This window comes from Exophiala mesophila (genome assembly GCF_000836275.1).
Source record: "Exophiala mesophila strain CBS 40295 unplaced genomic scaffold supercont1.6, whole genome shotgun sequence".
In the NCBI taxonomy this organism is placed as follows: Eukaryota; Fungi; Ascomycota; class Eurotiomycetes; order Chaetothyriales; family Herpotrichiellaceae; genus Exophiala; species Exophiala mesophila.
In genome coordinates this window covers 1,281,950-1,307,353 of record NW_015622509.1, presented here as the reverse complement: position 1 = coordinate 1,307,353, position 25,404 = coordinate 1,281,950, and the positions used below count along the sequence as shown (strand labels likewise).

The 25,404-nt window shown below is 50.2% G+C and overlaps 5 protein-coding genes across 9 annotated transcripts; 3 read left to right on the top strand and 2 right to left on the bottom strand.

Annotated features, from left to right (window-relative positions):
• Positions 1-12,287: 12,287 nt before the first annotated feature.
• On the top strand, positions 12,288-13,842 carry PV10_08379 (uncharacterized protein). The gene has a single exon (XM_016373388.1). It carries the CDS (start codon positions 12,681-12,683, stop codon positions 13,644-13,646), a length of 966 nt encoding a protein of 321 aa, XP_016220299.1. The 5' UTR covers positions 12,288-12,680; the 3' UTR covers positions 13,647-13,842.
• Positions 13,843-14,049: 207 nt separating this feature from the next.
• Positions 14,050-16,470, bottom strand: PV10_08378 (uncharacterized protein). Its single transcript, XM_016373387.1, has 2 exons — positions 15,826-16,470; positions 14,050-15,760 (listed from the first exon to the last, which is right to left on the bottom strand). The coding sequence occupies exon 2, from the start codon at positions 14,791-14,793 to the stop codon at positions 14,470-14,472; it is 324 nt and encodes a 107-aa protein (XP_016220298.1). The 5' UTR covers positions 14,794-15,760; positions 15,826-16,470; the 3' UTR covers positions 14,050-14,469.
• Positions 14,780-16,511, top strand: PV10_08377 (uncharacterized protein). The gene is made up of 2 exons (XM_016373386.1): positions 14,780-15,027; positions 15,123-16,511. The coding sequence occupies exons 1-2, from the start codon at positions 15,000-15,002 to the stop codon at positions 16,433-16,435; spliced, it is 1,341 nt and encodes a 446-aa protein (XP_016220297.1). The 5' UTR covers positions 14,780-14,999; the 3' UTR covers positions 16,436-16,511.
• Positions 16,512-16,900: 389 nt separating this feature from the next.
• Positions 16,901-22,167, bottom strand: PV10_08376. 4 transcript variants are annotated; one of them, XM_016373383.1, is made up of 4 exons: positions 21,303-22,167; positions 21,057-21,212; positions 18,950-20,998; positions 16,901-18,877 (listed from the first exon to the last, which is right to left on the bottom strand). In XM_016373383.1, exons 1-4 carry the CDS (start codon positions 21,490-21,492, stop codon positions 18,864-18,866), a joined length of 2,409 nt encoding a protein of 802 aa, XP_016220294.1. In that variant the 5' UTR covers positions 21,493-22,167; the 3' UTR covers positions 16,901-18,863. The 4 variants fall into 4 exon arrangements, with proteins under 4 accessions (XP_016220294.1, XP_016220293.1, XP_016220296.1 ...); XM_016373382.1 differs by having other exon boundaries at positions 21,057-22,167; XM_016373385.1 differs by having other exon boundaries at positions 18,950-21,212.
• Positions 22,168-22,745: 578 nt separating this feature from the next.
• On the top strand, positions 22,746-25,332 carry PV10_08375. 2 transcript variants are annotated; one of them, XM_016373380.1, is made up of 4 exons: positions 22,746-23,930; positions 23,987-24,279; positions 24,332-24,447; positions 24,506-25,332. In XM_016373380.1, the coding sequence occupies exons 1-4, from the start codon at positions 23,564-23,566 to the stop codon at positions 25,230-25,232; spliced, it is 1,503 nt and encodes a 500-aa protein (XP_016220291.1). In that variant the 5' UTR covers positions 22,746-23,563; the 3' UTR covers positions 25,233-25,332. The 2 variants fall into 2 exon arrangements, with proteins under 2 accessions (XP_016220291.1, XP_016220292.1); XM_016373381.1 differs by having other exon boundaries at positions 24,332-25,332.
• The last annotated feature ends 72 nt before the right edge of the window (positions 25,333-25,404 follow it).

Genomic DNA, 25,404 nt, shown 5'->3' with positions numbered 1-25,404 from the left:
CTTGGCCTTCCTCAATAGTGGCAAAAACGCATCTGTCACAAGGGCTGCGCTGACTGTGTTGACGTCGAGAACTTTGAGGAATTCCTCTCGAGGACTACCAGTCACATTGCCGATTCCTGCATTGTTGAACAGGACATCCAGACGTCCATACTCTGCCGTCACGGTTTCGACTGCAGCTGCGATCGAAGAGTCCGAATCAACGGTAATCTGGATCGGTTTGATCACCGTGCCGGGTTGGATCTTGGTGATGCTTTCAGCCGCCTTGATGCCGTTACTGATATTTCTTGAACCAAGGAGGATGGTGTTGTTGGGATGCTCCGCCGCCAACTTCTTGACCGCTTCATATCCAAGACCCTGGTTTGCTCCTGTGATGAGGACGATTCTCTGCTCTGTTGACGCCATTTGATGGTCCTCGACGTGGATCTTTCTAGTTTATATCGCTGACTTTTCGTCTTGTTATTGCAAAATACCTTCGTGCTCTGGAGGACTTGGTTGCAACGACATTGACCACCATTGCTGGCGAACCACTCCATAATATATATATATATACTTCGTTTATACAGTCTGTGCAGGCACCATCATCGGAGTTACCATGTCTTCCCTTCTCGAGCCCCCGTGAACATCCCCATCCTTTCCCCTTGATGACATATCAAAAGGATGAACAATTGCCCGACTTATCGAGTCAAGAGTTCCTAGCGCATTGGGTTCATCAAGTTCGAGGTCGACTGAGGTGCGTGAAATTGGCAATGTGGGCCTTCTGTCTGGCCAATGCCGCTTTGCTAAACCTATCAAAAACGGCGCTCGTTTTGTAACAAAGGGCGAAGTCCATACCAGTTATAAATGGACTGTGCGCCGCACCACTCAGATCATTCTTCAAAACTTGGCCATTGAAAAGACCCACAACGTTCGATTGATGAAACTCGCATACGGAGTCTAGTATGCGAGATCTCCCTCGCCTGCAGCTACCGGCTAGATTCCGAAATCACCAATCAACAACCTCCGGCGTTAAACGGGGCTGGGAATGGTTATCCCCAGTCGCTACAAAACTTCAACTTCAATTTGGCGTCATGGACAAATGTTCGTCCGTCGCGCTCCATATATGCATTCTATGGTCAGAAAGCTCGATTTTTCTGACCACGCTCTCGGTCGGTCGATGCTTGATTGGTTGTAGAAGAATTCGGCAGCCTGATCAACATAGGGAGGAATGAATGGCCCTTTGTGACTCTCAATCAGGCTACATCGTAGATGACGATGATACGAACACGAACACGACGGACGAAACGGAGTACTGGCTGCATCACTTGCAAGTACGTAACGCGACTTCATGAAGCCCTTGCATAGCTTCTTTCAGCTGAACAGCCATCCCTTTTTTGGGGTACTACAACGACAGTGTCATACTCGATATCGGATCCATCTTCTCCGATCTCGAACTTCAAACCTGGGAGTTTGAACAGCAGGTCACACCATTACATTTCCGGTTTCCACTACCGATTGAAAATGAAGAATGGGTTAATGTACAGTATATGCTGCATGGACAAACGGATCTCTTCTTTACCAGTCTAGACCACGCGGCTGAGGAGTTGCAAGTATTGGCCAGAGATTGTTTCACGTCGGTGATGGACGACAAGGACAAGCACCACTATCTCAATCACCCACCACGCAGCAAATTCCACACCGCGGGCCCCCTGACCACCAGACTCAACAATTGGCTACGACTCTTCGTCACCTTTAACTCCCAAATCTCTCCATCCCAAGGCCCCTGCCGCGCCAAAATGATCGACTTCTACATCCTTCGCATGTACCATTTAAGTCTGTACATCATCTCACGCTGTTCTCCCTTCCACCAAGAAATGGCGTATGATTGGTACGGCAGTGAATTTGAAACCATTGTTGTCTCCTGTACGATTTTACAAGCCAATATGATTAACGACATGATTGAGATGCATGATGGCATGGTCTCTGCGACTAGAAAACTCATCCCCATGTTCTGGTCTGTGGCGACGAAGTATCGTAATGTGAGTGTGAGACGACAAGCGGTGGAGGGGTTGAGGAAGTGTGGTCATGATGGGGTTTTGTTGGCGACTATTGCGACGAGGGTGGTGCGACTAGAAGAGAAGGGTTTGTTGGTACCGGTGGTTTGTTCTGATGTGCCGCAGCGGAGTCGTGTTGTTCTCGAGGATTTGATTCTTGATCCTGAGTCGGGTGCGTATGTGCTTACGTTTCAGAGATTTCCTTTTCATGATGTAACGTGTGGGGGGTTCGTTACTTTCAAGTCGCTTACATCGCATTGGAAGACTGATGCTGTAGTTTCACATCATATTGTGAGTTTCCTCCTTTTGCGTTGACGACTTGATGCCAGAGCTGACAATGTCTTGAAGGAGAAATTGTTCCAGGGAGTTCAACCATTCGAATTTATGTCGTCGTGGTATCAAGAGAGTGCCGGGTGAAGACTTGGCACCAGACAAGCCAGGCTGATAACAATGCTGCAAACTCAGGGCATATCATGTCTCTCATCGAGATCCTCTATATATGCATGAGGGAGCACCAAGACCAAACCTATCCTTTATGCACCACCGCCCATCTCTAATTTCTTTCCCTTGACCGTTTTCCATTCGAATCCGAGTGACAACACAAAGGCGATTCCACCACACGCTATGGACAAGATGAACGCTGTGGTGACAGCAATGTTATATGACAATAGGACACCAGCAAGCTCACTCGGCGGCGTAACTGCCTTAATGTTCGTCGCCCCAGCCATGATTATAGTCCAAGGATCCACTCCGGTTGTGTGTCGTGGGATTTCCTTGATCAAAGTATTGGAAAAGATATTTTGTGCAATGGAAATGGACACCGCTCCACCGAGGGAATTGAAGAAGATGGCCACAGCGTTGCCCACGGGCATATCCTTCTTGCTCAATACAACCTGTACGGCAATGAAAGGAATTTGAATGCAGGACCCGGCACCGACTCCCGCGACGAGTTGATACCCAATCCATGTTGCAGTGGAAGAATCTGGCTTCAGAGAGTATAGCAGTCCTGCGCCGACGGTGAATATAGCGGAACCGACCCAGGTGAATGGAACATAGGGCCCCAAAGCAGTGATGCTACCGCCGACGACGATGGACGCCAGAGTAATGCTGACCAAATACGGTATTGTTCGAATTCCTGATTGTTCGGCAGTGGTTCCTTTCACGGCCTGGAAATAAAATGGCAAGTAGAAGATGTGTGCATACAAAGCCATGGCCAGAAACGCCGAAAAGAATGCGCAGACAAAGACCGTACGTTGTCGTAAGAGAATCCTTGGAGGCAGCGTCGCGAGATCGCCTTTCCATAATTGAATGGCGGTAAATGTGGCCATGAGTAGGGCAAATCCGAGGATACAGCCCCATACCCTAGAATTGGACCATGGGTGGGTAGTGCCACCCCATTGCAAGGCAAGAAGCAGGCAGACAATGGAGGTAATCAAGAAAAAGGCACCCAGAAGGTCGAGATGGGCGATTTTCTCCTTGAGCGTGAGGTTGGAATGCTTTCTCTTTGGATTGTGGAAGAAAAAGAAGACAACGGTGATAGCGATGGCACCAATAGGAAGATTAATGTAGAAGCACCAGCGCCAGGAGATGCCTGAAGCAATGGCGTAGGTCAGTCAATGGGCTCGCAGCAAACATACATTATTGAGGGGACTTACGATCAGTAAAGGCGCCCCCGAGGATAGGTCCGACAACAGAAGCCACTCCGAACATAGAACTCAAGAGACCTACGTAGATGGGCCGTTTCCTCAAAGGCACGGAATAGCCAATGATAATCATACTGCCAGAGAATAAAGCCGCAGCACCGACACCCGCAACCGCACGTCCGACAATCAACATCTCTGAGTTGACGGCTGCGCCACACAGAACAGAACCCACCTCGAAGATCAGGAGGGCCAGCATAAAGGTCCACTTGATGTTGAAATAGGTATAGACTTTGCCGAAAGAAGGTTGTAGGGAAGTAGTGGTCAATAGATATGAGGACCCGTACCAGCCGACGTCATCGAGAGAGTTGAAGACAGTGGTGATGCGAGGGATGGCAGTGGCAATGATGGTATTGTCGAGAGCAATGACGAAGGTTGACATGGTGAGGCCAAGAGTCAGTAGATGTAAAGGCAATCCACGGATATATTTCGTTTCGTCGTCTTCGCCAGGGCCCGCATCGGCCTCGGAAGGAGCTGTAGTTGTTGATGTGGTCTGGGCTAAAGGCTCTAGTTTTTCCGGGCCATCAGTTATTGGTTCCTTTTCTGTCGATGGAGGATCAGTCATGTTTGTGGGCGTATTTGGCTCATGTGATGGTTTTGTCAATGGCGATTCTGAAGTCTGCAGTTTTTCTGGATCAGAGCCTTGTCTAGTGGCAGGGGATTCTTGAAGCGATTCCCGAGAGTCAGGTGTGGCGTTCACACTAGATGGAGATTCACTTCCGCTTGGATCTGGTTGTTTCGACCATGGAAACTTCATCTTGATGAATTGGTGAAGAGACCTTTCTCTTGAATTGACCGTATGGTCGAGGAGGGGCTTCTTCTAGCAGTGATACTAGCGTCGTCAAATCGCAGAGTAACCTTAATCAGATCTTCGCGTCGCGTACTAGATAGAGTGTGGGTGAGATAGGACAAGAAGTAACAAAATCAATAAAATACGTTGGCAGTCGAAATAATGTGCAACAAAAGGCGGCTATAGCACACCACAAGCACGCCACTGGCCAGTAGGTTGACACCAACCTATAACCAGTCAACGGCCTCAAGTGGCGCTTGGGAGTCTTTATCCTCGAAGGTTTTCAGCCCAATCCAACATTAGATGGAAAGCCGGAGCTGTCGACATCCGATGAGACTGCATGAGCAAGTCAACACTAGAAGGAGGGTAATTGTGTAGAGGGGTTGGAAAAATTCCCCGAGGCCGAGGATGCCTGTCCTACCTAGTGACATTAGTTATGACTGGCCTACCGAGGAATGTAATGTGACCGATCCAGCACGGAACTGACGACAGTTCTAGTAACCATGGCCGGGTTGAAGCTACGGTGCGGAGCGACCAGTAGCCTTTGCAAGTATGGGCATAACGAGTTTGGGGGAAAGAAAGCTTGAGAACAAGCGAAGCGAGCTTGGATAGGAAGCTTGAGGGGGCCAATTGAGTCGTGAACCGAGTGAATGAAGCGGTCACATTGTGCTCGTATCCTGTCGTTAACTGTGCCTGATATGGGTTGGCGCTGCAGCTGATTGCCTGCGTTTGGCGAATCCGAGGGCGGACTGAAATGGGGCCGAGAGCCCTGGCATTGCGCAAACGCGGAATGCCACGCGGTTTTCCGTCAGCAAAGAGCATTCATCTGCTAGTACTCGTACTGTATAATGAGTTAACCGAGTTGCAAATATGTAGAGGGAGACTGGTGGCTGGATAACCCTCAGGTACGGACCTTACCAGAATCCGAGAGCTGCTTAACGTGAGGATCTAGGCCCTTCTGTGTATTGGTTATGACTTGACCTTCAGATACTGACTGGGATCAGAATGAAGGTACAGGCATTAAGGTGGTGAATGCAGACGTGTAGACAGGTTCTAAGGTGTCGCAGTGCTCGAGGAAAAATAAAGGATGATTTGTTGGGAAGGCAGGAGTGGTATCACGTGACTATAGATGTTTCGCACCTTCCTCGTCGACTTTATGCAACTAGGCTAGTGACGAGGTCGCAACTTCCTTCTTCATCCTTTCTTCTCTAGTATGGAAATTCTCAGTCGAAACTGAAGAGGTTTTTGCTCCTTGTTTGGTTGATTATGTTTTCTTGTCGTGTCCAGACAATCCTCACTTGTGACCAGACTGGTGGAATCTGTTCGCTGATGGTATCCGTCGTGCTAAAGGATGCTCAATCGGCAATCAACTTTTGATCGTATCTGTGGATCGCAGTCCATCGTCATCTATCATACAACTCGCTTGACCTGTTTCCAACAAAAGATCCAGTCAGCCACAGAACGTCTATGACGGATATGATTGATGATCTTCCAATCTTTGGACTGGAAGCATCTGAAAGAGACCAAAAACAGGACAACTTGATCAAGGCAAGGGTCGGCTGTTCACCTCAAAAAATCGCTTCAACCACCAGACCTGAAAGACACCTTCTCCGATCAAAACACCCAGCTGGAATATCGACCACCACTTGACTCTTGCATTGGTGCTCTCGGCGGTGTTTCGATGTGTTCGCTCTCGCACGACAATGTAGGCTTGTTCGTCCTTGACTTGGGCGAGCAATTCAGATAGACGGCGGACTATGAGGTGCGAGTGGTTAGTCAGGTCGGATTTTGTGCCAGGTTCGACATACCCTCTGTATCCAAGGGGTCCTGTGGAGCCTCTGACTCAGACACATAGACAACACCATGTACGTTGAATGAAACTTCTTTGCTATTGGCAGACCAGTGCTCGTTGCTAAAGCAGTAGATGTAGCGTCCATTGTGGCGGGCTTCGAAGGAATAGTCGCCCGACGAAACCGATCTCATCTGTGTCTCGTAGGAGCCTGTAGGGTCGGTGATCTGCAAGTCCGCATAAGAAATAGGTGTTAGCTTGTCATGATCCTCAAGTGGGGGTCAAAAGCGAATCCAACTGAAACCCTGCATCGGGTTCACCATCGGGAACATACGTAGAAATCAATGTCGAGGTTGCCAGCACCCCCAGACTCGCGGTCGCCCACTTGAAATGTCACCGTCATCTTGTCTTCTTTGTGTAGTTCCTCATGGAAACATTCTCTTGTGTGAGCCCTGAGTTGAATGTTGTGTGCCAGTCCGGCCCCTATCCAGCCCGCAAACGCAGTGATGGTTGCCGCGGTGAGGAACCGCATGGTTGCAGGTGGGAGACGGAGAGAGAGAGGGAAACAGAGGAGGGTGGGGAGAGGGAATCGGAATGCGGTGATTTGTCTCGCAGAAAGGATCTCTCCTTTTACAAAAGATTGTTGCCGTGGGATGGATGGTGTCGATGTCTAGAAAAAGTGTCCCAATCCACACATCTCCGCAGTCAACTTTGGCCTCTGTGTCTCCTGTGCTCCTCCGCGCTCCAAAAACGTGGCCCCCCCTGGCACGTGCTTTTCTTCAATGGGGCGGCTTGGCGAAACCTCAGTGTTCACGTGATTATCAAGACACTCATCTCCTTTTCCACTTGAAATCTACTCCTGTTGGATTGTATCACTTTTTCACAATTATCTGGAGCATTTCCACTATAGGAAATATAGCAGTGGTATCTCATGATTTTACTTGTCATGCCATTACCCTTTGTTAAGGACAACGACCGCCAGAAATCTTCGATCCCTAACTCCTCAGACCAATATGATGCGCATGTGCCGCCTTCGTTCACCAATTTTCCTGTACAAGTTTCCAACCTGCCGATGTTCCAATGGTTGTAAGCCGGAAATGGGACCAAAATTCTTTCCCGAATCCCATGCGCCCTTTGGTTGCCGGCAGTGTCGTACCCAAGATGCCCATGGGAGTCGAGGTTGCTATGATCACACTGACAGCCTTACATTCGCCAGCGGCCACGAGTATAGCCACTGACGAGCCAAGCATGAACTGACAGCCGGCACATAATTAGACGTAAATATTGAGAGGTTGATCGCGCCGTTGTGGGTAGCCAGCTTGATCGCAGATGCAATAAGCTGCCGGCGTAAACATGCCCACTGAGACGACGAGGAGCATAGCTGCGTAGAACAACGCCCAGATGTGTGGCCAGTCGGCCAGAGACGCAGCGATGTCAGCCATGGTAGAGGGCTTTTTTAGGTCCGTGGTAGTCAGCGTCGGTTGAACTTGTGAGAAGGAATTGATTTACTCTTCCAAGTGGTGTATTAATTGCAAGCTTTCAACAGGTAGGACGCGTTTAGGCCTCTAGAAATATTACCTGAGGGTACCTCAAGACTTTGAGGTGTCGATGTTGGCAACCTATTCTTATCTATGTATACCATCACGGCCCTCTATCAAGGCCAGGCTATGTCAGCCAAGCGTAGCCTGACCATAAGACCGCTGGGTGGCCTTAGGATCTACCAAACTAGTATCTACCCTCATTGATGACAAGGATCCATGCCATTTCATTGAATAGATGTAGAAGAGAAATCTGATGTGAAAGAGGTACGATCGATCACGGTTACATGCCTCCCTGTGAAGAAGTAGTGGTTGAACAGTGAGACTCCGTCACTCCGATCGGCGGACTGAGATATGGAGGCCTTCTTCAAAGCATATCATATCCCTCGGCTTGTGCGAGTCAGCCGAGTGTACTGAGTTCAACTATACGGGTCCGGCTCCTGCGGCGCGGCCTTCACTGTTGACAACAAGGTAGGCCTATTCTGAGATTTCATATTGAATCCTCCGCAATAGGTTGTGTGCATGAAGGATTTTCAAAGAAGATGACATATAGCACAGTAGTACAGCAAGCATCGTAAGCATCTTGCCAAGTGACTGGGGCCAAAATCCTCCCGAAGTTTAAAAGCAGAGATGCTCTCCCAGATTGTCTCTATGAGAATGGCACCCCACTGTCTGGAGCACCAACATGGCGGGGCTTCAGGAGGAGGTTGTTAGGATGTGATTCATCATTCCCATGAGCAAAATGGAGAGAAACGTTATTACGGTATACTAAGAACCTATCCTTGTATCGGTATAGACCTAGTGGGATCTACGAATATGGAGAACCTCGGCCGCCCTCAACCCCGGAAATTGCGGGGAAGCTTGGAAGTCACCCGCAACCAAGACTATGAATACCCGAATAGGCCGATGTGTGCCTCGGCCAAGGTTGGATATCAAAGAGGATTTCTCGAAATTCATCCTTGCGTCCACTTGATGTCTGGTGCTCAGAAGCATTTCAGAATACCATGGAGTCGATTCGTTATGATAACCAAGTTGCCATTGTCACCGGGGCAGGCAATGGGCTGGGAAAGCAATATGCCAAGTTCCTAGCATCCCGTGGTGCAAAGGTGGTGGTAAACGATCTTGGAGGCTCTTTTGATGGCAAGGATGGAAGAGGTGGGAACGCACGGGTGGCCGATGCCGTGGTCAAAGAAATCACCGACGCTGGGGGCATTGCGGTTCCCAATTTCGACCCAGTGCAGAATGGAGAGAGAATTGTCCAAACCGCCATCCAGCACTTTGGGCGAGTCGACATTCTCATCAACAACGCCGGCATCCTTCGCGATGTCTCACTGTTGAATATGAAGGACGAGGATTGGGATGTCATCATGGACGTGCATGTGCATGGAGCAATGAAAACAGCCCGCGCAGCATGGGCACACATGCGCAAACAAAAATTCGGCCGAATCATCAACACCTCTTCCTCGTCAGGCCTATTTGGTAACTTTGGTCAAAGCAACTATGCCGCAGCAAAGATGGCGTTGGTGGGCTTCAGTGAGACCTTGGCCAAAGAAGGAGCTAAATACAATATCACCTGCAATGTTCTGGCTCCAGGAGCTGCGAGCAGGCTGACCCAAACGGTATGGACCTCGGATATGATGGACGTCATGAAACCTGACTGGGTTGTACCTCTGGTGGGCGTCCTCGTAAGCCAGAGCTGTAACGAAACTGGAAGCATCTTTGAAGCCGCTGCTGGCCACTACAGCAAGATCCGCTGGGAAAGGAGTGCCGGCTTTTTGGCCAACCCAGACAGTCTCAGTCCTGACTTGATCCTGCAGAATTTTAACAGGATCATAGATTGGCGCAACTCAGAGTTCCCTACACAACCAGCAGATTTGACTGGACTGCTCCAACAGGCTAGTAAGCTCCCCAGGGAAATCGTCACCCCTCCGAGCCCGGTGCACTTCAAAGGCAAAGTTGTTCTCGTGACTGGAGGTGGAGCTGGACTAGGCAGGTCCTATAGTCTGCATTTTGCCAGCCTAGGTGCTAAAGTTGCCGTGAATGATGTCAAGAATGCAGAAAAGGTGGCAAACGAGATCGTTTCGGCCGGAGGAGAAGCATTTGCAATCTCAATGTCGTCTGAACAAGGGGATGTCGTGGTCCGCAAGGTTGTTGACAAGTACGGGCGGATTGATGTGGTTGTCAACAATGCTGGAATTCTGGGAGACAAAGCCTTCGTCAACATGACTGACGAGCAATGGTATTCGGTGATGAGCGTGCACCTTCGCTCCACATACAAGGTCACGAAAGCCGCCTGGCCTTATATGAGAAAACAGCGGTTTGGAAGAATTGTCAACATAACCAGTACCAGCGGCATCTATGGAAACTTTGGACAGGCTAATTATGCAGCAGCTGTGAGTTTGATTGTACGATACCTTTTGGGCTCTCTGACTGACCTGTCATCAGAAATGTGGCATCATTGGCTTTACCAAAACAACTGCACGCGAAGGTGCCAAGTACAATATCATTGTGAATGCCGTTGCACCCTCAGCTGGCACCAACATGACAAGAACTGTGTGGTCTGAGAGTGATGTGCAAGCGATGAAGCCGGAGTATGTGGCACCACTTCTGGGTGCCCTGTGCAGCGAGAAACCTCCTCAATCTGGTCAATTGTACGAAGCCGCTGGAGGGTGGTTTGCCGCCACAAGATGGCAACGAGCCCGAGGATTCGACTTTGAACACGACCAGGGCGTACCAACAGTCGAGCAGGTGTCCAAAGTAAGTTTCCTGGAGTTGATTATCAGTTGAGGTTTGCTGACATGGGCTCAGGTTTTCCCTGAAATTTGCAACTTTGATAATGGCAAGGCTGATAACCCCGACACACCACAAGAAGGCAGCAAGTATACCATGGGAAATGTGTTGAAGAACCCCAAGATCGTACGTTTGATGCCTCCTCCCAATGACCGGGATCATACTGACCATTACGTCTACTCAGGCTGGCAAGTTGGCACAAGAAGACCGCGCCAACCGCAAGTACATTTCCAAGATATCGGCTGCAATGGCACTCACACCGATTAAATCGACGTACAAGTATGACGATCGCGACGTGATCTTGTACAATTTGTCCCTAGGTGCACGCCGTACCCAGTTGAATCTGGTGTATGAGAACTCCAAAGGATTCGAGGTTTTGCCTACCTTTGGCATCGTGCCCACTTACTTCGCCAAGTCCCCTTACGAGACCAAAGACATCGTTCCGAACTATGACCAGCGTATGCTTCTCCACGGCGAGCAATACCTAGAAATCAAACAATTCCCAATTCCGACGTCTGGAACTCTCACGACAACAACAAATTTGATCGAAGTGGTCGACAAAGGTAACGCGGCGTTGGTCCGACGAGGCATTACCACTGTGGACTCGGCAGGCAAACCAGTTTTCTACAACGAAAACGTCTCCTTCATTCGTGGATCTGGTGGGTTTGGAGGGCAAAGTAAACCTAGCGACAGAGGTGCAGCAACAGCGCCCAATAACCCACCAAATCGAGCCCCCGACAAGGTTGTCGAGGAGAAGACCTCAGAGGATATCGCAGCGCTATACCGCCTCATGGGTGACCGTAATCCTCTGCATATCGACCCTGAATTCTCAGCTGCAGGTGGATTTAAGGTGCCGATCCTTCATGGGTTGGCAACATTCGGCATCAGCGGAAAACACGTCTTTCAAGAATTCGGTGCGTTCAAGAAGATCAAGGTTAGATTCAGTGGCACGGTATTGCCAGGTCAAACGATCAGAACTGAGATGTGGAGGGAGAATGGAAAAGTGATATACCGGGCGTTGGTTAAGGAGACCAGAAAATCGTGCATCAGTAACGCCGCGGTTGAACTGTTGGGAGGCAAGTCGGTGTTGTGAGCCGAGCGAGAGCGAGCATTGACGATGATACTTTACTAGTCATTAACAATGATTGATTCTCTATCTGGCGCGATCTCGGAGCTTTGCATGTTTCTCTCACCAACACTATACTGTAGAATGTGTCTCGCTAAGCTGATGCATATGACAAGGCTTGGCCTCCTGACAATACTTAATGCGCTAATCTCTTATAAGGAGTTTGTGGGTCGAAGGGGCACAGATCAGGGGGGCTGGGGGGGTCCAGGTACCTAACACCGCGCCCAAAGGCGGTCGAGGGGTCCCAACTATGGGCTTGCCCAGCCCGAGGCCCCTTAAGTACCCCTTGTTGACGATGAATAAGAAGATGGATTGTTCGTGACCCCTAAACCAGACAGCTCGTGCACCATGCAGTTTACTTGGCTCCCAACCTTCTCGACGTGTCAATTCTTCACACGCGCCGTTTGTCCATGTGAGGAAGAACATGGCGATGCCCACGTGTCGTGACTGGGCCAGGTGTTGCCATTGTTCTCACGCGACCGACGGTGAGCTCACATGATTCTCATCCTGCTGTTGTCCACCAAGGTCTGTGCGCCTGTGCTTTGCAAGGCCTCGACTCAGAGCCATCGTGGCGCTCTCTACCAGCCTTCGAGCTAGTCGATGCGTCGCCTTGCTGTCACCTACCTCCTTGCATTGACTAGTATGCTGTGCAAATCGAGGGATTTTCTTGCCCGGCACCTAAGTAAGCTCCAGAACCGTCGACCAAGATATTGCACAGACCTGGTAAGATGGTATAAGTTCGCGAAGGTTGCCAGCCGTTGGAAGGTGTCTATTCAACGCTCTTTCAAGTCGCTCATTCTTCATCTACGTCTGCTTAGACGGTTCACTCATTCAAACACGCTCTTTTACAGCAGCCCTTGCTAGCATCCATTCATTTATATCATTCTTTACTATCGCAAAGACAGGACAGACGCAGAATGACGTCCACCACCCACCAAGCGATCCTCGCAGCAGTACTTGTACTTGCATCTGGTGTTCGTGCACACGGCACCGTCTCTGGCGTTGTTGCAGGAGGAAACTGGTATTCAGGTTACAATGCCAATTTCCAATGGCGAAACCCCATCCCAGTGGTCCCAGCCTGGACCGCCAATACCTTGGACAACGGCTTTGTCGACAACTATGCATCTCCAGATATGATCTGCCATAAAGTTGCAACTGCAGGCGGTTCTTATGTCACGGTGGCAGCTGGCAGCACCGTCGAACTTCAATGGACCCCTTGGCCCGAGTCTCACCACGGCCCTGTCTTGGATTACCTTGCTTCCTGCAGAGGTGACTGCCAGACAGTCGATAAGACAACGCTGTTGTTCAACAAGATCAATGAAGGTGGATTGATTTCGGGAAGTAATCCAGGTCGATGGGCATCAGATGAACTGATTACGCGGAACAACTCATGGACAGTGACTATCCCAGCGAGTATCGCGCCAGGAAAATATGTCCTTCGTCACGAGATCATTGCCTTGCACTCAGCTGGCAGTCTGAACGGCGCCCAGAACTACCCATCTTGCTTCAATCTCGAGGTCACTGGCTCTGGCACCAATACCCTCGCCACCGGCACCCTTGGCACTCAGCTATACAATGCCCAGGATCCTGGCATTTTGTTCAACCTCTACAGGACTTTCTCGTCATATATCATCCCAGGCCCTGCTCTTATGAGCGGAGGAGGCTCTGACAACCCTCCACCGGCTTCCAGCTCGCAGGCAACCTCGACGCCAACACCATCACCAACTCCATCTCCGACTCCTACCCCGTCTCAGTCCAGCAGCACCCCACCCACGCCTCCTGCCTCGTCATCGTCTTCTAGCCCTGTGTCGTTCTCAAGCACGGTCACAGGCCGCATTGGCAAACCAACAAAGTTCACTTGCTACGTGGATGAGGAGCTGTAGTCTAACCAAGCGGTTTGGGAACTAGCCGTATAGACTGCGGCGAACTGACGCTGGGACGAGTTGAGGTGTCATGTCGGAGGAAGATAGTCGCATCTAGCAAGCATATGCATTGTCAATAGATCTCGAGGCTGACCAACGTGTCAGACTGCATTCAATAATATCCAAAAAATAAAATCATCATATATATTCTTCTCCCAATTCTCCCTATTACTAGGTAGTTTCCATCTTTTTCAAAACTATAAGGTCGAAGACCGGTATTCGCAGACTGGCGTATGTGACCCAAGCAGACCCGTATCGGTAATGATCGTTTTGAGGGCATGGATAATTGGGCTGCGTTGATTGGTGTAATGATTGACACGTTATTTGCCCTTGATGATTGAGCACGCCATCGAGCACGCAATTCCCTGACTCGCCAGGGGCCATGGCATATATATAAACATGATACTATATCTATATTCAAACCCTCATTCTATATCTTATTCTCAGCCTCGTGTTCAGCTATCTGATCACCCCTTCAGAACATGATGTTTCTGTGCGACTCGATACCAAAGAAATTCTCGTCAATAGCACCCAAGGTCGATCTTCTTGGCCAACGTACCCCAGCGGTGATCACCGCTCTCTTCCCTCACCAAAGGGAAAGGTAAGCCCAAAGGACAGCTTAGTAGCCGGTCGGGCGGTTTGGGGAACTCGTCGCATTCATTGGGGAAAAGTTCCATGCCTCCAGGACAGGCATGAGTCCCTCTTCCCTCATGCATCATGAATCTTGCTCCAAGATGCCATTCTTTACGCTTGGATCAGCAAGCACAACAATCGAAACCCTCTCTCAAGTCCCAAGCAAATGCGTACGGTTATCTCTCAAGGGTCTCTTCTTATTCACGGACGGTCCCGCATTCGATCCATTCAACCCCCGACGTCCCCCCTCCCCCCGCACACGACTCTGACGCTTTCTTGATGAGAACTTGCCGTCTGATCCGTCTCGGAGTTGAACATTGGCGGAACCTCTTCTCCAAATTCTGACGAGGTAGTAGTCGGTGATGACTCCGGACATCACCAATGCCCAGAGATGACTTGACGTAGACTTCTGCCTCTTCTCCCACTTGACGTTTCTGTTTTCGCTTGGTATCAAGGTAGGAGGATCGCAGTTCATCAATTTATCACGCAAATGCTCATGCGGTCGAGTACTCCCAAATCGTGATTCGCGACCGTGACTAGTCGCAACGACCAGCCGCTTTCGTGCCCTGCCCTACATGCGTGGGTGCCCTTAGATTAGTCCTTTGGAGCGAGCGGCGAGAGACTTTTGCGGAGATCCCCCGTTATCTATATATTCGTCTCGTCTTGCCCGTGGGAGTCAGGATGCAGGTGCCTGTCAAGGAAGAACAAGGTACGACGATCTGTTGAGTCACCCTCCTCGGCGTATTTGAGATCGCCTGTGATCTTCTTTGGGTTCTCCAAGGTTATACTGATTCAAGCGACCAGTGGATCTCGAAAGCCGTCAGCAACAATCTCAGTCGAAGCGAATCCGATCAAGTGTCGTCGATTTCTTGACTCAAAAGGAAGATGAAAGCTCACATGTTCTACACCCACCGGACATAGGAATCCGACCATGGCTCCAAGTGGTGGCCGGGTTCCTCCTCATGTTCAACACCTGGGGCATGATCTTTTCCTTTGGAACCTTCCAGACATACTATACCTCAGAGGGAGGCCTTCAAGACACATCGTCGACATCTGCAGTGGCATGGATTGGATCGATCCAGGCGTTCCTGCTCCTGTTCGGTGCGGCCTTCATGGGCAGATACTTTGATATGGGCTACTATCGGCAGTTGTTGGTGTCTGGGACCTGTCTCATCGTCTTTGGCGTGATGATGACATCTCTCGCGACTAAATATTACCAGGTCTTGCTCTCGCAAGGAATCTGCCTGGGTTTCGGCACGAGCTGCTTGCTGGTCCCCTCAGTTGGTCTTCCTAGTACGTGGTTTGAGCGTAAACGAGGACTTGCAGTTGGGATCGTCTCGTCTGGCGCTTCTGTTGCGGGTATCATCCTGCCTATTGTGGTCCGCCACCTGATCCGCGTGGTGGGGTTTGGATGGGCGACGCGAATCATGGGATTCATATGCCTTGCGACACTCTCCGTCAGCATGGCTCTAGCTAAACCACGGCTGCCGCCGCGAGGTCGTGGCACCTTTATCGAATACTCGGCCCTTACCCAGCCCGAATTTGCCATTTACCTAGCAGGGCTGTCGGTATCCATGCTCGGCCTTTATACTTTTTTCACCTTTGTCGAAGAATGGGCCGTCTCTATCGGCCTAGAGATCTCTGGTCTTCCCTTGGTGTATCTACTGCCTATACTTAATGCGGCCAGTATCATGGGACGTCTTATCCCCTCGTTTATCTCGGATTACCTTGGCCCATTGAACACTCAGGCGCCAGCACTCCTCATTTGCGGTATTTCGGCCCTGTCATGGTTGGCGGTCGATAGCCCTGGGCCTTTGATAGCCCTGATCGTGATCTATGGTTTTGCATCCGGTGCAGTCATATGCTTGCCTCCCGTGGCGATTGCGAGTATGACAGAAGACCTGCGCTCCTTTGGCGGACGGATGGGATGCATGTTCCTTGCAATAAGCGGGACTTCATTGGCAGGCCCTCCCATTAATGGCGCCATTATTCAACATGCAAAGACCACATATGACGGCGCCCGAATCTTCTCAGGCACAGTCATGATAGTCGCTGCTGCATTGTTGTGGACCTCTCGTCTAGTTAAGACAAAGGGCAAATGGATCGTCAAAGCCTGATTGATCCATTTTCCTCACCTTGTCGACATTAGGATTATAGAAAGCGTCATGTGTACAAGTAGGTACTTTATTGAGCCATTTATAGGCATCCTCATGCCTAGATACTGAGTTCGCAGCTTGTTCCAGTGACATAGACCGATGGGATCGACCTAGCAATGACCATCTAGACACTTAATACCATCCGTCATAAGACATCTAAGCATACGGTATCCCCATATCTCTAGACATCCAAACACGAACCATTACAAGAAAATAGGGCTATTCTTCGCGCAGCTAATATAAACTCAATTGTCTAGGGCAAGCTCGAGTAAACCAGTTTGACCCGAGGGAATTCACATTAAGCTAAAGGGCTGGAGCTCAGACAACCAACATCTGTGAACTCAGAAATGAGCTAGAATAGGCCCAGAACATTAGGTCTCAGTGTCTAAAGCTAAATAAACTGCTCACTTGGTCGACGGTTGTTCTGGTGGCTCTGGCGAAAAGAACAGTGTTGTAGGCGGGAATCTCTTACTAAGACTGCAGAATGATGCCGTTGCTGTAGCTTCCACCACCATCACTAGGCACACACCTTGCATGGAATGGTTGACACTATGCCGGCTGGCTATTTCCGTTTTCACAGACATGATACAATAGTCTCTGGTCAGAATTTTCTTTTGAAGAACTCTAACAGAACAGGTAAGAAGTTCCTGGCCAAGTCTTGCCCTGAATTGGGTAAGGATTCACCTGATTCCCCACTCTGAGGATGGTGTCGGGACTCTTGAATTCTGGTCACAGATATATCTCTGCAATCGTCACTCGTACCTAGGCCTAACGTAGACATGGTATTCGTAATGCATGAAACAGAAGTCAATGTGACAGAAAACAAGTCAGCAATATTGACATTACTGCAGTCAAGAGCTTTGAGGTTAACAACATCTTGTTAGAAAGCAGCACTGTGCTCGGAAACTGCACAGGGCCAGAGAAAGGACATCCCTACCTCTAAATCTTAAGATGAGAAGCATTGAGAATGTGGACATGGCTCCTAAGCCTTTTCGAACCTTTTTGGCGACTCAAATCTCAGTCATTAGCCGAAGACTTGCAAGGACTGGGCAAGCAAATCGACTGGTCCAGAGAAGTAAAATAATCTCCTGTCCCGTAGAAACATTGACCATTGGAGGACGGGTGACGGAGGAAGTGCGGCAGCCACAGTCATCATCTGGGAACGTCCAGGATTTAGTTAGCAACACATGATCATTCTGGATGTCCTCTAAATGTCATTCATGCAGGGCATCTTCAGCCATCCGCTCGTCGCAAGATGACTGATGAATGAGCGGATTGAGTATGATGATGCTTGCTGTAAGTGCATTCGGAACAGATACATCTCGTTGCTTCTTTGCGCCCTTGACACATCCCAAGAGAGCAGTGCAGACGAAGCAGGAGAGATCATGACACAAGTAGTAAGGGAGAAGGTGTTCTCGATCATAGGATTTCCGCTGTAGGTAGTTGCTTGGCTTTGTACTAGCACCCTGGTATTGGCTCCGGGATTTCTTACCAAGTTAAAACACATCCAACACGGTGGACATGGGCTAATCACTGATTCCAGGATGGACGGCTCTAAACACTGTTATTGTCAATCCCATATTTGTGGAGGAGGGTATAACCCCGATCCAGATGAGATGTGTTGTTTTCACGGGTTGATCTTCCTCCTGGCAATGTAGGAATTGGCCGGACGGACATTCGAAGCACCAACCGACACGCGTGATATTGTTACTGTTGGAACTTTGAGGGTTGGTCGAAAGCTTGGGCATCATCCTCGACAAAGAATTCTGTGTCCGACCTAGCAAACGAGGGTTGTTGCAAGGGCGTAGAGCTAGACAGCGGTGGCGTTACAGGCGTCGAAGGGCGTTGTTGCAGCGGGGAGTCGTACATGCTTGATGGTGGCGATAACCATATGTTGCACATCGATTCTGTACATTCCATGGTCCTAAGTTAATTGATTGGCCTCACCCATGCAAGTGTTCCTGTGGTAGATGTCGCGTTGGGCACCGTGGTTGGACTCGCGATGATGGTCATGGTACGGGGTCGTCGCAATGGACATCTCATGCTGGAGACGCGGCAGCTTTTGCGCCGCTTTGCGGTAGTGGTTGCTGGCAGAACTGAGTGGAGTCTAAGGTGGACACATATAGCGATGGGATTTGGCCAGCGTCGCGAACTGGATTCTTGGCAGTATTGAACAGCTTTGGGCTCTGGCACGCATTCCGTGAACTTGAACTTTCGAGGTATGAGTGATGCTTGGTCATTGATCGTTTAGAGCAGGAAAAAGGAATGATGGCCTGTCCACAACTCCACGCGTGGCTCCGAAGCTCGTTCTCCAACGCCAGCAAGGTCTTCAATATCGTCTAAAGAGTATGTGACTGAAACCCATAGTTGTTGGTCTATTGATACGCTCTTATGCAAGCATGACTGGGGCTGGTGGTTAATAATGGCATAGGCAAGGGATTGATTGGGATGTGCGGGTCAGGGAGCTGAACATACCTTCCCATTGCCATTCCTTCATGACAGTCAGCCAGTGCAAATCACCCTTGACCGTGTAATTGATGAAGCCGGCCCTTGTCAGAGGGTCAACTCCCTTTTTGAAAGCTGCAGAATCGGGAAAATCATTCGGAGGAGATGTAGCTCTTGGATCAATATTCGACGACTGGCCGTCATCATTTTGAGAGCGTGGGATATCATGGCGCCTCAACACTCCAACTTTAGCAGCGGCCGTAGTTTGTAGAATGCCAGGATGACGAGCCAGGTAATCGTCTCGCCTACGCCACACTTCCATTGTGACCTCTCGGCAGCGATCGACGATTCCAGTGTACATACGTGCCGACATGAGATCCCATCGTTCGCGCACCCAATCTCGATCATCCTCGTCAGTGATCTCACATCCAGCCTGTAGAAGGGGGAAAATGTGTGTGATGCTCGTTCGCGAGGTAAGCGGAACGGTGGCGAGAAAGATCAAGGCTTTCTGGGCCAATTCCAAGATGGAATGCGACCAGGGGAGTTCAGGCACTGCTTGGCGAAGCAGGAGCAGGGTTGCCCATCGATAGGCCTCGGCAGTTTGAATTGCGTCTGTAACATTGGCCTGATAGTCGACGGCACTTTCGGCTTCGATGGACGGAGTCCATAGGTCAATAGCCGTCCTCAATTCTGCAGCGGTGGAGATGATGGGAGGTGAATTTTGTTTTCCAGCTCTCATCAGCACGCGGCCAACGAGTTCTGCAAGGCGGCCCATCAATGGGAATAATGTGATTGCACAGCCCATAAGCGGGTCGAGCTGTTGATCTCCTGGAACGTGGCTGCTCAAGGCGCTGCAGGCATTGACAAAGGCTAGATTGTTGGCTGTGTTCTGCTCTGAACAGTTCAGGCGAGCGATAACGTCCATGTACATGCAGGTATTTGCCAGAAAGCTAAGACGACTCAGGTTGGCAGGGGTGGTTCGGCGATGACGATGTTGAGAAGCTGCTTCTTGAATGAGGGATTTGGCATCGTTGATATGATCGATCCCGTTTGCAGTCTTCTGAGGGTCCCAAGCTTGGGCAAAAGCCAGTGCTAGTCGGGTGGCGATCATGGCTTCGAGACCAGCAACATCGTCTTTGAAACCATGTGCGAGGTTCTGCATGCTGGATCGAAAATGGTGCAAACCAGAGCCGCGAAATTGGGGTTGGGTCTTGCATAACTGGAAGCACGTCATGGCGGCGAGTGCATGATAGAGGGCCGGGTAGCCTGCTGCCATTGGCCAGATCAAGGTTACCCATGGGCTCTTAGTGTGGTCGTCTTTGATGGAGAGAATGGTGCAGGTTTGATGTTCGAAGAGATACCTCATGGTGTCGAACTCCTCGTTTTGACTGAGGGAGACATCAACCATAGTGCGGACACCTTGCTGGTCAGAAGGAGTGGCTGGTGCCGGGGATCGAGCTAGGGCATCAATGACAGCTTCAATGCTGGGGCTCAGAGCAGCTCCAGACCATTGTGATCCAGGCCTTTGCTGGGAAGCCTCTGGAGGTCTGAAGAAGGGTTCAGAGGAGGCATCGATGGACCAGCGTTGGCGAAAGGTTTCATTGACGGCATTGAATCGGGATTGCTCGAGAGAATAGGCAAGATCGGCTGTCGACCGACCCTCCGGATAGGGGATCACATCGGACAGAATGTGACCTAGCTGAGCGAGTTGGAGATTATTTTCGGACGAAAGATCGTCAAGATCGGGCAGGTCTTGCTGTTGGAGATCGAATATAGTGCTGGTAAAGCTACCAAAGATGGAGCCAGGACTGAGATCAGTACTGCCAGACTCAATGCTGTCCGGGGGTAAGTGGGAGGGATTCATTGCACGAAAGGGTGGTATCATCAAGGGAGGATGATGGAGTGGCGGGGGCATGCTATCATGATGAGGCTCCTGGATCTCGGGGGATTCGGTAATGAGAGGCAGCTTATTTAAATCATTGTCACTGGTATGAAACTGGGACCGGGGGATGTGAGAATCTGAGGTCTGGCCAGGTTGAGAATCACTGGTCATGGGCGTGTCGGTGGGCTGAGATCCTACTGAGTTTGGGTGTGAGTTAGGGTGGTAAGACGAAAGGTCAATACTGATGGCCTTTACCTGGGGTTTCTGTTGGGCCATTTTTACCCTGGCCCATGGGCTTCCATCTGAAGAGTTTGGGGTAGCCCCCACAGGTGACTTTTCGACGAGCACATTGCTGGCAGAATGGCTTGGTCTCGTCGCATTTCATGCGTCTGCTTTTGCAGGTGATACAGCCTGAAGAAGACCTGGTCAGCGAATTTGGAGGAGAAGAGGGTGGGTTTAAAGAGGTATGATGGAGGTTCAGGGTGGCGTGGGTGGCTATACCGTTCCGGCTCTTGGACTGTTTACGGGCTGAGACATCCTCGTCGTGCTTAGGAGGGTTTCTGGGGGCGAGAAGCGGAAGAGAGGGCTCTCGCGACGGATCTGGCTGGGGAGGAGGTGGCATAGAAGAGGTAGGCTGGGTGTCGTTGTCGAGGGGAGAATTTGAGAAACCCAGAGGACCCAAGGGCGCCATGCGAGTAGCATGGTGAGAACGATACGCTCAATGTGAGAGGTCGAGGGAGGAAGCCATGAACGTCGACGATAACCAGAGGGTGGGAGAGGGCGAGGGAGAATTCGGTGCTAAGCGACGCAGAGATGCAGCCAGATAGTGCGGCGATAGCGCAGGTGCGTTGGGCCAGTGTGAGCCTTCCTCGTGGGAGAGTTTGTTCCTGACTTCTAAACATGGACGGGTAAGGAAGGAGGCAGGGTGGGTGGTATCTCCTGTGCAAGTACCGCCGACGTGTGCAGGTGGCAGTCAGTCGTGACAGTCCATATCTCTTTCCACAACAACTAAACTTTTAGGGCACTCGTTCCTTAGGAATTTGTCCTTAGGATTGCCTAACTGGGGTAGCAAGACCACCCTTTAGAGCCCAAGAGCCACCGTGCATAGGCGGGGAGTCTCCGAATCTGTTAGTCACCCTGACCAAGGCCGCGTAGATCTTTGGAGGGGCACGAGGGTTCTAAGGGCTCTAAGGGTTCTTGGTCGATCATCCCTCACCGAGAGCGAGTCGTCAGTATGACCCTCAAACTCCACAGGACATGTCCGACCTGTCAGAGCTCGTCCATTTCTTGGTTGGGCGATAAGCAATCGCTGGTTATCACCCAGTCATCATTGGGATTATGAGGGCGTCCGGCTAGCAGGTGCGTCCGTAGCGTCCTCGGAACGGCCAACCTGTAAGGGCCTACTGGTGACTTGTAGTCTGGAGGCGTCAGCGTCATTGTCATCGTCATCGGCACCTGTGCCTTCCGGGCAATGTATCCGACTTATACGAGTCAACTGACACGGCTCTCCATCCGAGTGTGGACGCTGTCAGCCCTAAGTGAGTCTGAATTCAAATTGACGCTGAACTACGGGATCTGGAACCGAGCAGATAACAACCACCCTAACCACCTTGCCCTCACTTATTGGACAACCCTGGAATTTGGAGGGCGAGAAGGTTTCCTACGACGCCTGCCAGTACGAGGCAGGTCCTATTATTGTAACATCTTTTCAACATTGCAGTCGCTCCTTCGCTGACACCTGGGCACCTGAACACTTGACTCATGTGACCATATTGCTCCTTCCATCTTTCTAATCTTCCAAATTCTTCCTGTCTCGCAATTCCACGTGATGCTTCTGCCAAGACCCCACAATACTCAAGAGTCAACCACACCAACACCCACAACTCGTACTCCAGCAATTGACGGCATGCTCTTTAGTTCCCTTTCTCTACCTCTATACGCGATGATTTGCACAGCTGGATGATTGTATGACTGCCAGGCGTGTCTACATGCTCAACGGTTTGTTTCACGCCTCACTTCACCTGCATCAATTCAACTGCCCACCCGTCATCACACATACTCCGTGCTCTCGTGCTGGACCAGGTCAGCCTCAAGTTCCACTAAAAACTGGACGGACTTTCTTTAGCATTCGAGACACTGCAATTGTCTCTGCATCAACAGCCCGCCCAGATCCTTGTAGGCTGTTGGTTTTACGCCTCACTCCGCGTTTACTGACCTCTCAATTGCGGTGTGGCGTGTCACTGTTCATCAATAGGCTCCTTCGCTTGACTGGAGCGCCACGAGCGCCAAAGATGCATCTAACATGGCCAAGACATCAGAAGCTTCAACAATACGAAGTACTCGGTGCGTGGCAGGACCCCTGGGCCCTGTCAGCCCACCTCTATCCCTAAAAAGCTTCGGAATTTAGTCAGCAGAGACTCTATCCATCCACATCGACTTATTTCCTCTTCTGTCTGAGGGTCAACGAGAGGAATTATGGGCGAGACATTGGTGGCTTCTCCCGTCGCAGTTTTCACGTGACACGACTCTCGACAGATGCCGTTGTACCGTCCTTAGCGTTTAGAACTTCGTCCCATTTCGCTCTGATGTCGCCGTTTCTCTGTGGCAAGGCCTCGAGTGATTTGCTTTTGACAAATCATCACGAACGCAGAACACAAAATCTGCATTTTATCTATTATGTTAATATTATCCCATATTGCTGTTGAATCTTGCATTCCCTGATCCCCTTGACGGCCCTACCGTCTCCTCACAAACTCCTCAACATGGCTTCGATTCTGTTTGTGGCCGATCTCGAGGGCGATAGGCTGATGAAACAACATATTCTCAGTCATTCTGCTCGCGTCAGCCACCAACGTCGGATGGCTGCTAAGGGCGCCTTGTTAGAGAACGACACAGCTCTAGTCCCAGCTAGAGGTATCAGATCCAAATATGGCCCTCACAAGTTTGTGTCAAACAGTCCATCACTTGCAAAGCGCTCAGGTCGAAAGGTGCAGAACATCGGTGTCATTCGGTCCATGTTGGAGGCGAGACGCATGGCAAAACTCCTCCTCGTAGAACCCACTCCCCCTCTCTGTTTCCCACCCAATGCAGCTGACGAGGCATACGCCGGTCATGAATACTTCGACTTTTGTAAAAACAACCCCTCCCTCCGGCCCTGGGATGTTGACTAACTATTATCGATTTAGATCTGAACAATGTCGTTCCAATTGGTGCATATGCCTACGAACCATTCAACATCTCCAGTGTCTTTGGCACCGATTTCATCCAGGTGCTCGCCGATCGGCAGGTCTTTCACCCAATCACCACTCTCATTCAAGGACTCATGGACCAAGCCTCGAGCCGTACAGCGTCCGAGTCATCGAAATTACTCGAGAGTAAGGGCAAAGCATTGTCTCTCATCCGAAAAAGTCTTGCCCGAGAAGACAATGCAGTTGACAATCTCGCAATCATGGCAGTAGCTTTCCTTGCTGCTGTGGAGGTATGTGTGTCTTGTCGCTTTCAACATTTGCCCGTTTTGACGTGGATGACAGAGTTTCTTTGGGGATACAGCTCCACACGCTGTTCATCGTCGAGTTCTTGGCTACATGGTCACTGCTGCTGGAGGACTCGACTCTCTGGATTACAATACAAGACACACTGTTTGCGAGTCAGTAGTCCCCCTGGTCTTGCCCTGTCTACAACTTATCTTGTGTTAACATTCCCAGATTCGAGATGGCCTGGGCGCTACAGACAGGTTACTCTGTGATTGACTATGAGCCCCCCACTGGCACACATGAAGAAACTCTACGCCATATTCCATATCAGGCACCCTTGCAGCCTACCACGGAAGATATTCCAGCAGGATTCCTTGACCTTGTTGAAGCCGGGAGAATGAGCTCGGAGAATCTAGAGACTGTCGAGAAGATAAGCCGTATTCATCGACTGACCGCAAATGCGAAGCAACTGAAATCGGCTAAGATTGACCTGAGCTCCAAGAACAGAAAGTATAGTCATTATTGGGAGGCTTTCCCACAACTCCGACCGAACTACCCATCTACACTGACTCTAGACGAAGTCCTTCAACTTGCTTTACTTCAATACTGTTGTTTCACCATCACGCCGTCCAGACCATGTCGATCACTGTACGAGTCAAGTAAAATCAAAATTAGCACACACCTGTGCTCCATAGATGATGTCAATGTCTTCTCACTAGCCGAGTATCGGTGTATCATCTGGGTATGCATGATCGCCATCTATGCCTGGCATGGACCATCCAACTCCATAAAGAAACCCGGACAGCTTCTTCTTGATCATATCAAGACACACTACCCATTTAAAGCACTCCAGTGGAATGCCCTGGAAGACGTTGTCAAACAATTTTATTGGACAGAAGCCCTGATCGCTTTTTGCAAGTACCAGTGGGAACTAGGACAAGACTGGGAATGTGTTTAGGTGAACATATCAAAATAGGAGAGCTGTGCAGCCACGTTTTGACTATAATAGATTTACCGGCAGACGTCGGTGTATCCAATGACTCGCCAAACGGCTTCAGTCTTCCAAAGTCTTCTTCCTTAATTCTTTGCCGCCACCTGCGCAACCAGTTGCATCTTCCATCCCATTTATC

Coding starts and splice junctions, on each gene's coding strand:
- PV10_08379 (XM_016373388.1), top strand. CDS start 12,681: ATGACGTCCACCACCCACCAAGCGATCCTCGCAGCAGTACTTGTACTT.
- PV10_08378 (XM_016373387.1), bottom strand. CDS start 14,793: ATGAACTGCGATCCTCCTACCTTGATACCAAGCGAAAACAGAAACGTC.
- PV10_08377 (XM_016373386.1), top strand. CDS start 15,000: ATGCAGGTGCCTGTCAAGGAAGAACAAG. Junction 15,028..15,122: donor GCCTGTCAAGGAAGAACAAG/GTACGACGATCT, acceptor TCAAGCGACCAG/TGGATCTCGAAAGCCGTCAG.
- PV10_08376 (XM_016373382.1), bottom strand. CDS start 21,492: ATGGCGCCCTTGGGTCCTCTGGGTTTCTCAAATTCTCCCCTCGACAAC. Junction 20,999..21,056: donor TGGCCCAACAGAAACCCCAG/GTAAAGGCCATC, acceptor ACCCAAACTCAG/TAGGATCTCAGCCCACCGAC.
- PV10_08375 (XM_016373380.1), top strand. CDS start 23,564: ATGGCTTCGATTCTGTTTGTGGCCGATCTCGAGGGCGATAGGCTGATG. Junction 24,280..24,331: donor CTTTCCTTGCTGCTGTGGAG/GTATGTGTGTCT, acceptor CGTGGATGACAG/AGTTTCTTTGGGGATACAGC. Junction 24,448..24,505: donor ACAAGACACACTGTTTGCGA/GTCAGTAGTCCC, acceptor TAACATTCCCAG/ATTCGAGATGGCCTGGGCGC.